Here is a 12500-nt window from a genome sequence, read left to right on the forward strand (position 1 = left end):
GACAGACGGGAGTCAATGGTTTGTTTACCAACAATGCATCGCGCGAAACCATGAAACATAAGCCACGTGTAACATAAGCCACGTGATTACATTCAAATATTTGAGGAAAATGAGTCACTCCATAAAACATGGAAACATTTAACATTCCTAACGATCAAGGATCAAAACTGAAAAATATACAGACCTTAGCGAATAAATGCTTTTCTTAATCCGCTCTACTAACGAGAAAAGATTCAAGTTCTTTCTATTTACTATCTTCAAATACGGACACACAACATTTAGTTTTGAAACTACAATTTTATTATCTTTATTATGTAACACACGTGTTTATTCAATGTTCAATTAGATTTAAAATTACAAAGATTAGAAGGAGGTTTGGAGAAGGTTATACGATGAAACAAATTTGTCAACCGAGATGTGGCGTGTGGCTGCTGTATCGATATATTCTGCATTGATTGCCGGGAGTTTCGATAGTATTTGCGCAGATTGTATTGGACCTTCGTTATTGGATTGTAATAGCATTATTTCAGCAGATTCAACTAGCTCCTCATTTAATGCCACTATACGCTGCTGCAGTTCTTCATATTCGTCACGAGAGGCCACATTGCCCGAGACAAACGAGCGAATATCCTCATCGATATCTGCCATTATGTTTTCAACCCAACGCCAATTTTCCGACCCACCTGCTCCTACCATTCGGTACTCTTCGACTGCTTTGCGAACGCTGTCCAGCTGTTCAATTAGCTGCAACACTTCGTCCTTCGAGACCTCGTCGGAGGGTTTACTGCTGCTTACAGTCGTGCCATTTACCAGGTTTTTAACGAAAGCTGTAAAGCTGCTAGCGATGGTGGGAAGCACCATTAGCAGAGTCAGTGTGCCATTCAAATGATCCAAATAATTGATATGCGTACGATACGGTGTGAAAACGTAAGTGATGTTGGTTCCTGGACACGCTACTGATGGGAGTCCTTCGTACTCTATTGGATAGCAAATCGAAAAACTATCCTCGGTGATGGGTTGCGTGTCGATTTGATTGTAGGTGAAAATGTAAGACACTCCGTGGTTTTCGTAACACGTGGATTTGTTCGATCCCGTCCTATCTGACGGTTGGTAAAAGCAATTCGAAACGTGGAAGAATTTGCTCTGTTCATCTTGCTTGATGGTCTTGAAAAGTTGGACGTTGTTGTTCGATTCGTTAAAAGAATATTGTTGGAACAGATTCGGTACGCGGAATATTCCTTGGAATAGGTTGTTGATCCAGCTTGATACTTTGCTTGAACTGGAGATCATCAATGGAACCTTCGTGGAGGAAGTTTCGTGGATTAATTTTCCATAAGACAAGTAACTGGGGCTAAGATAGCTCTCGTTGGAGATTGTTAAGGGAGCGAACGTGATGCTTCGACGCTCCCGTTCGTCTTTACCAATGATTTTGAAAAGAATTGATTGACCAGCCAAAATATTTTCAATCACTCCCATAAGTTCTTCTTTTCCGTGCATCTGCATGTATGCTTTGGCCTTTAGCATCAGATCAGGAGACACACCGTGTTGAACTAGGTCGTTCCCTGAGATTGAGCTATAGATGCTACGCCAGGCTTTCACTTCGTCTTTAACTAATGCTGTGGCGACTTTGAAGTCCTTCGCTTTGATTGCTTTAAAAATCTCTTTCACTTTATCGAAACGTTGCACAATTTCCGGAACGTTGACTGCCAGTTGCGGCGATATCTGCAGCCCAAAATTGGCCCCCTGCACAGCACCCCACACGGTCGTCGGTTTGCTCCAGTCCCATTCCCAAAACATTAAACTGCCATTGTTGGCTCTGCTGCCAGAGTACAGCAAAATGCCACCGCTTACGCCACCCGTTAGTAGCACGAATCCTGCACGATGCATCCCGCTGAGTGAACTGTAGACATTGCGCACGTTACCTAAAGTATTGAAAAGCCCACCACCGGTGATGGCACCGGTAAAGAGAGCATCCCAAGTCCCTGGCTTCGACCAATCCCATTTACTGGGATCCCAGTTCCCATTGGCCGCGGCAATATTCAAGTATGCAAAGCCAACGGTTGATGTCGCTAAAATTCCAGTAGCAGCGATCGAACCAAATGCACCAGATAACACTGCAAAGGATCCGACAAAGCCTGCGGGTGCAAAACCACCCACCAGGCCACCAATTACGCCACCAAGAAGAGCCTTTTTTAGAGTCCATTTCGTAGGATCCCACGAGTTGTTGGCAGATGCAGCACCCAGATACGCCCCTGCAGTGGCAAAAACGACGACTGCAATGATGAACGCAAACTGTCCATCGGGATCAACTAGCGAAATGGGCGAATTTCCGGCGTACACGTAAGGGCTGGCGTACTGTTCCTTGGGATCCATCTGATAGAACCGTCCCAGTTCCGGGTCGTACAATCTTGCATGGAAATCGTACAATCCCGTCTCATCATCCCATTCTTTGCCCGTGAAACGATAATCAAGCTGTCCATCGGGATCCTCACCATAAGACCGTAGCAGTTCACCGTAAGGCAAGTAGTCGTACGCGGCCACCACCTCTCCGTTGCGAACCACCAGCCTAACAGATCCTTCATGGTCGAGTGAAACACTGTAGAATTGATCGTTCCGCATAAACCCTATCAACCGATCGTCAGCGTAAATGAAGATAGTAGCTCGCACTTGGGGGGCGCTTTTAAGCCCATCATACATTGCTTCATACTCGATCAACGGTTTGCCGTGCACATCTCGGACGTAGTACTTCTTTCTGGTTAAAGTTCCACTGCGATCGTAACAACGCTTTGATAACCGCTGTCCACGGACATTATAGTCAAATAAAATTCGTCTTCCATCCGTCATGGCGATCTCTGCTGGGCGGTTAAGCAGAGGATCGTACGTGATTCGTTGAATGCCTTTATGTAGCGCTCGAGTAACGCTTCCCTCTTCGTTGTGCTCCATCGGTAGCCGTTCTTCCTGCAAGCCGTTATCAGCAGTTAAATTCATCCGGTAAACAGCGGCAATTTTGTTAGTGCCCTCAACGTAGTCGAACCTGTACCGCCGGAAACCGGTATAAAAGTGGCGATGGTTTCCGTTACCGTCGATTCCGTAAGACTGAACATCGCCAGAACTGTGACCAAGCGCGGTACTAAACTTACGAAACAGCAAACCCACGATAGCAGGAAGATGGTCGCTGTATGGTTTCAGGAGGGTTCGCAATTCGGGGTTAAGCGCTTCCACGGAATGGTTCGAGTTGATGCCAACGAAATTGTTGTTCAAAAGCAGGCTCCACAAAGTAGTGCAGGACGATGCGCTAGGATCCACTATCTCGTCCCGATACCAGGCAGAACATATCCTTTGAAAGTCACCCTCGAACAGGTTCTTTCGTGCATTTATCATCACCATCAAAAGTCCTCCCAGCAGGGCACCTTTGGAATGCTGGTCAATGATAGGATGAAACAAAGATTTTCCAGGTAAACCGTGGCACCCGGTAAGACCAGTAGCCTGGTGACGACGACAGTCACTGTGTACGAATCCGGCTTCGTTTAGAGCGCTCCAAATGGCAGTTGCTGCCGCCGCATCCAATCCATCAATGTCCGCAAAGGATGCGCTACGAAGTGGTTCAAACTTTGCTTCTTCCTCGTTCTGGAAATATTTCGCTCGGATCATCTGCCGGTGGCTTCCGTAGTCATAACGGTGTCCGTAGAGTTGTGGAAATCCACGACTGTCCAGTAGCGCTGCTATGCGATGTCCATACGTTCCCAACTGGCATAAGATCGGTAGCCGGAGCTCGAGTGCCGGATATAGACTACGCGTAGGTCTACCGCGTGAATCTACATATCCGGATGATTTCAGCGCCTCGTAGCATAGTTTCGATCTGCGTGGTCCAAAATGGGTGGCTTTCAGCTGCAGCAATCGTGCATTGCTATGGTTATGCCAGGTCGCATTGAAGTGGGTCATCTGCACCGTTCCATCGCCAACCGGCAAACCGCCGTAACCGCGCCCAGTGTAATCGATCGTTTCGGTAAGATAAGGATCCTCGATCTTTGTTAGATAACCCGGTTGATTGTAGCTGAAGTGACGGCGGTAGCTATACGAAGATGCGGGCTGGAATGTGAGGGTTTTCGGGAGGCCCAGTGCGTTATTTTCTATCGCCACATACGTCTCACCGGTTGCGACATTCGCTACGCTCGCAATCTTGCCCCGGAAGTCGTAGGTGTATCGTAAACGAAACCCTTTGTCCTGCACTTTGATGGGATACTGAAGCTCATGGATCTGATTTTTACGATATGTGTATGCAATCGATAGCGAGTGGTTACTGTTTGAGAAGAGCGTACTCGAGACCAGTTGCTCTTGTTGGTCGAACAGCAGTATTTCTGCCAGTGTACGATTGTTCACTCTCATCCAAGAGCTCTGTACATGGTGACGATGCTGTGGAGCAAGATCGGTTAGATCGTGGTCAAATGACACGGAGTTTGAGGAAGGTGGTAATGTAGCGTCATTTGCCAGGTATTTCGTTAGCTCATCCGCTTTCATTTCGATCATACCCTTTTCCGATAGTTCGCCAACGGGTGAGTAGGTAAAGTACATAACCTTCTGCTGATTTGGCCATACCACAAACCGGAGCAGGCCTTCCGGTGTGTACAGGTATTGCACCGTGCCCGAATCGGGAGTTCGTTTCGAAACAAGAAGACCACTCTCTGGATCATACTCGTACCGTGTGCCCCAGGTATGCTGTAGTTGCAGTTGCTCCGGAGAAAAGCTTCCATCTTCGAATGGCTCTATTCTAGAGAAGGTGTCGGCTTCGTCGTGGTACGTTGGAGGCAGCTGTGTAATCAAACGATTCTGCGAGTCATATTGATACGTCGTTAGTCGATGGTCACCGTCATGCGTGCGAACGTAATAAGCCACCTTTAATTTACGAACCCTATCGTGCACCGTAACGTACACGGACTGGTCGGGATAGCGTTCATACTCGTATCTAAATCCTCGTTCCTTGGGGAATAAATTTTCCAAAAAGTCAATCCGCGATCCAGTATCAAAGCGTTTGGCAAAGGCACCGTCGATGGCGAATGATTTTCCCGGGAACGATTGTATGATCTTTTGATCGTCCAGCGGTATCTTGGCGTACACCGTCCTGCTAAAGGGATAACCCTCGCAGTCCTCATTGAGTTCAGCGACCCGTCCACTTAATTGGCCGCTTTTCCAAACGTGCGATTCATTTCGAACGAAATTGTCTCGATACGCAAAAAGCGTTGGTGAATCTGTGCAGTCCACCTCTGTCCACTTGGTTTTAATGGCTGGACGATTCAACTCGTCATACAGGATCTCTTGTACAGCCACTGAGTTTGATCCTTTCAGCTCCACCAACTGCCTGGGTAAACCGAAATCACTACTGTAAATTACCTTCACAGTGGCATCGTACAGCAAGATCGCCTCCCAAACGTGCACTTTCGAGCTCTCTATGCGATAGTTTTGGAGTGGAATGATTGTGTCAAAGCTTTCCGAAATTAATTTGCCTTCAACCCAGATGCTGTATCGGGTTCCGGTACAGAAGATAACCAGTTCACCTTCTACGGGGATCCCCGTAATGCTTTGTTGCTGTTGGCGCAGTGTTGCTTCTTTGTTGGCAACTGTCAGTAGGAAGATTCGCGTGTCGAACGCAATTGTTACGGTTCCGGTATCTGATCCAGCGTAACGGAATCTAAGGACCACTGTATCCGGTTGATGTTTCAATACACCAGCGTAAGCGTTTGCCTTGGTTGCCTTCAGCAGCTCTCCCTGCGATGGTGTCATGTCAATGCGAGTGTTGTGCACACGCGAGCGGAATGTAAAACTGTCCAACGTTCCCTCTTCGGTTATGTGAGCAATCTCCTTGCCATATCGATCGTGCAGATAGTGAGACAGCAGCCCTGAGGCATACATGGTCGATCGCCTTAGACCGGTGGTGTGATCGTAAATTTGAATTTCAAGCTTCAAATGAATAGGAGAAACTCTCAGATGATCTACATCCATGTGACTGTTTGCAGAGGCTGACACTTTGACATCAAATCGGCTCTTACTGTCGATAAATGCTTCGATGTACTTCCATCCTTCAACGGTAAATCGTACCTCGCCTTTTACAGTTTTTCCGTTTTGATTTACCAGTAATGAGTTGTTCAGATTTCCCGACGTACGTAACCAGCACGATACTAGCAACATACCGACAGGACTCGCCGGCTGAAATGTGCCACTCAGAGAAGATCCTTTCGGCAGTCGCAAGAAATGATTACCCCTTTCTTCGAGTGTTTTTCCATTGCTCCAAGCCCAGCGACGTTGCCCGTCCGATCCGCGGACGTTCCGTTCATAGGGCTCAAAGCCATAGTATGAAACCAAATCTTGCGATATACGATAGGGTCGAACATCGGCGATGATAGTTCTTCCATCACGTGCAAGCAGTGCACCATCTTGATCGATCGGTGCTTCCTCCCGAGCATCGGCAGATGACGCAGATTGATCTAGCACTTTGACGAACTTGCCCGCAGAGTTAAACACTGACTTTGTGCTCTGGGTGGAGTCCGTCACATTGTACCTCTCCTGGAACCATCCGAACGGAGCGTTGCGATGAACTGGAGTGATTCTGACGTCCGTTAGTAAGAAGTCGCTGCCGTGAGGAATTGCAGTACGACTATCAAAATCGTAATGATAAGTCACTTTCCGTTCCTTGCGACTATCCAGGAGCTCATAACACCAGATAACATTCTGGACTGTAACACTGAACGACTTGAGCGTACGAACCAGTAATGCTTTTCCATCGTGGGTGGTGCTAATGATGGCCATCGCGTTGCTGTTCCTACTGAGAGTCTCGTTTGCCGGTAGCTGCATGAGCTCTGCACGATCGAAGTGGTAAAAGTACGTCGTTGTGCTAGCATTTGTCTGTACAGCCATGTAGGAAGGATGTCTTATGTGTAGCTCATCGGGATCGCTTGTATCAGTGTCAAACACCACCGATCCATCGATCTTTTGCAGTTGAAAGGTAGCATTATGGTGCGCCTTTGTGAGCCGATAATCGTGACCAAGAGGCAACGATAGCTGATCGAGTGTAATCTCTGACTGTGCTATTCGTGTTTCATTCCATTCCACCCCATCAAACTGCACCTTATGGCTGGCGGTAAGGATGTATCCTTCGTTGATGATCATTCCGAGCTTTCCGGGATCGATTGCAAACGGGATCTGAGTGGTGATGTTTTGATATATCTCGTTCAGCTGGGAATTCAGTTTATCATTAACCTCCTGGCGATAGCGTTGTTTCTCAGCTTCTGGTGCTCTCGGTTGGTCGCGAATTTCTTGCTCAACCTGAGCCTTAATCTTCTCCATCTCCTCCAAGATCTTGCCCGTATGCTTGACCACCTTCAAGCGATACTTCGCCCCTTCCTGTCGGTATCCGAATTGAAATGTGTTTCCTTCCATTTCCGGTGGATTGAAAGTGTACGTAGCTAGGTCTTCAATAAGAATACGGCGCACTTCCTGTCGTACAACCTGGTGTTCGTTGTTCATGTGCAAGAGGTACAGCACCACGTACAGCCGTGTGTCTTCGAGTGTGAGCGCACGGAACACGATCACGTTGTGGTACATGCCCAATGCATCTGGTAACAAACCACGCTTCAGATTATCGAGAACTTCTGCTGAATGATCGAACCGATCGAACACGGACGAGGAGCTTCGGATGAGACCAGCCGGAAGATTAGAAAGAACCTTAGGCAACCACGCACCTGTACTGGAGTGGCGAGTGTGAATTTTGAGCACTTGATCATCGTACGCGAGGAAACCGTGCGTGAAGAAGTACAACAACGTGGACTCGCTGTGCTCGATGGGCTTCAATGCACGCCACTGTCCATTCGTTCGTTCGATGATCGTTACACGGTGCGCTTGAATAGCGAGCAAAAAATCCTGTCCTCGGCGTACGGCTGTACCTTTCGGAAGTTTAATATACGTGGGAATGGCCTGCCAAACATCTGCCTCACTGTGAAACAAACATAACTCCAATTGCCATTCGTCGCCGTGGTTTAGCAGCAGTGCGAAAAACTTTTCTCCGGTGAACACTTCGTAGTTGAGTACTGGTCTCTTCCCGAGCATAGGAAGAGTGGATCCAGCAATCGGTATAGTATCTGATCCAAGGTGGTCGCGTAACCGGACCCGCAGCTGATGATGTGCTGTAACGTCACACACCAGCAGATAGCTGGGGCCATACTCTGCTCTTGGGGCGGCGAATGTTTCGAAGCTGTTCATCAGCACGTTTCGGTTGATTTGTAATGGGTTATAATCGAACCGAGCTACAAGACCATTTGGATAAACGAACTCACTCATGGCTCCAGCAACACCACGGTATGTGAACTGCAGAACGGTTTTATCCTGCTGAGAGATAGTATGAAGCCGTACCTGGTCGTCTGTTTGCACATAGCGCAAGTCCACGGATTGGCTGTAGCTAGGAGTGGTGATACGAAAGTTGGTGAAAAGATTTTTTCCAAAATGCTTCGTGTAAGATAACTGAAGCAATCCTCCGCTGCTAGTTGCTATCGTGCTTAGTAGCAAATCATCTTGCCCAGATTCCTTGATGTACGAGTACTGCAGCCACTGATCGCCCAAACGATCGCTGTGATGAACTAGATACCATACGGATGGCATATGCGTATCCTTACGATCACTATACTTCTCTACATCCAGCGGAAAAGGCCAATTTTCCGATCCGATATCCATCTTTACGAACTGATTTGTACCATGGCTACCGTAGGTGAACACGTCCTGCTGCTCGTTTACGATCACCCATTGGTTCAAGGTGCGATTGAAAGAGACGCTCGTATCAGGACTGCCTGCTAGGTCAAAGGTTAACGCGTTGTTTTCTCTCGGTGTAAGCTCCGTCGCTGAACCGCTCCTTAAAAGGTAGTATCGATGGTCTTCTGAGAAGATGCTGTTACGACGATCGATAAACACGCAATCCGCCGACAGAGACCAACCTCGTCCCATTGGACCGTCACTGTCTGTTTCTTGATAGAAAACATACTTCGTCGTTGAAAGGCTGAACAGATCGCCCACTTTGAGGAGGGGCAACGCAAAGTTGAGATTCCCAAGAAAAGGATTTATCGGATCAGCCAGCAACGATGTATCAAGCTGTTCTGCGAGGGAAAGTTGTGTCCTCGGGCCGGAGTGAAGGTTAATGGTAAACAGTGGCTGTAAGACTTCCATTTCACCTGTGTTTAATCCTCCGTTGTTGGGTTCGGGAATTTGCGTTTGATTAACAGCTGAAGGTTGGAGTCGAAACGAGTTGAGCGATCGTCCTGAGGCTGACAGTAAGATTGGTGCGTTTAAACCATCAAGCAGCAAGGCCATGGTTCGCGCATAGCGTACATCATCCGGGAATTCGAAATCATCGGCCATATTTTGAGCGCCTGCATCCGACAATCGAAAACCTACGATGCCCTGCGGTCCGGACAGCCAAAGTTCGTCTTTACCATCAGCATCCACGTCCATCAGGACAGCCGTGCGCCAGTGTTTCATCTCCCAAACGGACGTTGTGCTACCCAACGGATAATTCCGGAACACGGCACGAAAGGATGTTCCCGTGCGCTGGAAAAGCGTTAGTCCTGCAGAACTCAGCTGTATCAAATCCATGCCATCACCACCGCTAAAGATGTTGCCAAATGCAATGACCTCCTGGTCTGGTCCACTGTAAGCGACACCCTCCGAGTGTGCGATCGTTTGAAGTTTTACATTTTCGTTGAACTTGTGTACATTAATCAGTCCTGGGGCGGCACGTTCTACAATAACCATCTGACGGCTGTTATCAGCTAGGGCCAATGATAGGTGCGTCGTTGACTGCTTCCATGAGGCCGGAACAGGCACATGCGATTCGCTCAATGCCCATAGTGGTTGAATGCCACCATCCAGCACCACACTTTCTACCATCTGCTCAAATCTCACAGTACCACGTTTGTTACGGCTCAGCACTCCCACTCGCTCCTGATCGGCATAGAAGTGCCCCATTAGCACCACGGTTCCCGGCATATCCCAGCCGTACATTGACCGGTATCGCCCGTCCGTAGTGTAATGCCGCGGTGTCAGATCTTTCCCTTCCAAGCGGTAGAATTTCATTCCATTACGTGTTCTGATTAACAACCAACCGGCATTGGTGATCAGCAATTTGTGCCCTGCCCCGCTGTCCAGGAAGTTCTCTCGAGACCACAAAAGCTTCCAGGTTGGCTGGTTGGTTCCATTTTCCATCCGGAAACAGTGCAACGTGCGATGCTGGCGCACTAGGAGCGTACGTTGCTCAATTATGTTCACAGGGAAAAGTTCTACTTCATCACCGAAAGACAGCTCCAGCAGCCTCTGTGAATCTTGCTTACGTTCCATCGTTTCACTTGTTTCACTCCTTGATTGCACTGAGCGCAGACCCGGTCTGCTCAAGGTTCAACGAATAACTGGACTTTGGTGGCTCAGCCGGGCGCTCGTAAGTAGCACTATCAGTGTTTTGGGTGATTCCCCTGGTTCATACCATCGAATGCGCCATTGAAGCTCTATGTGTGATTGGCGGATCGCGCAGCAATCACCGGTAAAATAGCAGGGCAGCATTACGCTATAATCTTGCAAAGAGGTCATCATAGGTTAAGCTATGGCGAAACATTATCTTACAAAAACAAACGAAATTGTTTGAGGGGAAATACATGATTCGCAATCATTCCATCACCATAACGCCTTTTTTAGCAGATAGCGGACGATTCTATGAGAGAACAAAATAAACACAAATGATAATCAGAGCATAAAGGGCGCAAATGATTGCCAGCATCAACGCATATTGTAAAATAATAAAATCAGGATGAGTTTGAAACAAGATCTTACATATTTTCCTTACACGTAATAAACAGTGTTAGTGAAGATACGAACGATTTATTTATTTTAAAATTATAATTAACTAGTTGTAGTAAAAAAAAAATCAAAGCAAAAGTAACACTCAAACGGTGAATAATTTTCTATTACGATATCACTATCTTGGTCAACATAAATAGAATATTGCCAATTGCCTAATTTATGCTATCAACGAAACCGATGATTTAATATTTTGCGTGTTGGTTATCTGTTTCTTTGTTCGCCATTTAAAACACTATCGTAAGGAATTTCTACTTCAGAGAAAAGCCCCCAAAATTTAGAAAGGAAGCTACATTTCCTAGATTATTGTGCAGTAAATTTAAAAGACCGCCTTGTTGTGACAACAACGATGTTAGATCATTTTCTAGCGCATCAGCTCGAAGCACTTTCTTCTCGAGGCGAGATTCCTCCTTTGATTGTTGCTGCCGACGGATGGTAATTGTTTCACTGATTTCCTGCTCTAGTGCTTCAATTCTATCAGCTAGTATCGCATATGATCCTTTTCCTTTTGTCTTGTAGCTCTCCAAATCTTCAACAAGGTCTTCTAGTGACCAGCGTGCCCATCGCATGGCTTCCGCGTTATCTTTTCCGATCAGTGAGTGTAGGTAAGCTATTTTACTGGAAATGGACTGAACCTGCTCTAAAACACTCTCGGCGTCCAAGGAGTGTTTGGTTTGCGGTTTGGAGAACAGATAACGGATACCAGCCTTGATATCCCGATAGGCCGATGGTGCAACTTGTGCCAAAAGTAACCAACCGTCAACAAAATCAAACAAGCGGGCCGTCTCGTGTGGTGTGTAGACCAGGGAAGACCACTCCCCATCACATGAAACCGAAGGATGTCCCTCGTACGTTACAGGCACACAGTACTTAAAGTGATCAACGCCTTCTCGCACTGCGTCAAGCGGTTCGTACTTGGGTGCGATCGAAACGATCGTCCGATCGCCGAAACATTTGATCACACCCTCAGCGTGCTGTTCGTCGTGCATGCGATAACAATTCCTTAGCGTGTATGAGGATCGTTCCTGCTTGCGTGGCGCTTTGGTTGGAAACGAAACTTTGGAATCACTCGGGACGCCGTCGGTTTTCGGCATGGCCGGAGCGTCTCCGAACAGCCAGTCGAAGGGTAAACGAAGGGTTTCCAGAATGCCGGCAAGTGACGAAGCAGCGGAAGTTGCCATCGAATCGTTCAGAGTGATTTCCATCGGTTTGAAGCGAAAACTGGCTATCCGGCCCAAAGACGGTGGTTTCGGTAGCATCAACCGCGATGACGCTGGTGCCAACGGTTTCACAATAAAGTCGGTAAACTGTTCCGTCGTGAAGAGTACGTTGATCGTTGACTCGACGGCACTGTACGCGGGAATGGTGCTGCTCGAAATGGCGGAAAAGCGTAGCGACACGATCAGCGAGTAGAAACCAACGGTAAGGAATCCTTTCTGCAGCGTTTGAGTGTTGCGGAAGTTTACGTAGAGGAAATTCTTCGTATAGATGATCTTCGACGCCCAATCACGCCCAAGAACCATGTGCGCCCTATAGGAAATGGTGTTGGCGACGATCGCATCGAAGGATCGTTTAAATTTGCCACTCCATTTGCTGATTTGCTTGGGAATGTTGCG

General features: G+C 47.5%; 2 protein-coding genes across 2 annotated transcripts in view; both read right to left on the reverse strand.

Moving 5' to 3' along the window:
• Positions 1-319: 319 nt before the first annotated feature.
• LOC126573180 (uncharacterized) lies at positions 320-10411 on the reverse strand. The gene has a single exon (XM_050233113.1). It carries the CDS (start codon positions 10369-10371, stop codon positions 364-366), a length of 10008 nt encoding a protein of 3335 aa, XP_050089070.1. The 5' UTR covers positions 10372-10411; the 3' UTR covers positions 320-363.
• A 691-nt stretch (positions 10412-11102) lies between these two features.
• Positions 11103-12500, reverse strand: part of LOC126573179 (uncharacterized) — a 10361-nt gene continuing 8963 nt past the window's right edge. Inside the window, exon 1 of the mRNA XM_050233112.1 lies at positions 11103-12500. This exon is cut by the window's right edge and continues 8963 nt beyond it. Within this exon, the coding sequence (XP_050089069.1) occupies positions 11136-12500 (1365 nt within the window). The 3' untranslated portion in view covers positions 11103-11135.

Source organism: Anopheles aquasalis, chromosome 2 (assembly GCF_943734665.1).
Source record: "Anopheles aquasalis chromosome 2, idAnoAquaMG_Q_19, whole genome shotgun sequence".
Taxonomy (NCBI): domain Eukaryota; kingdom Metazoa; phylum Arthropoda; class Insecta; order Diptera; family Culicidae; genus Anopheles; species Anopheles aquasalis.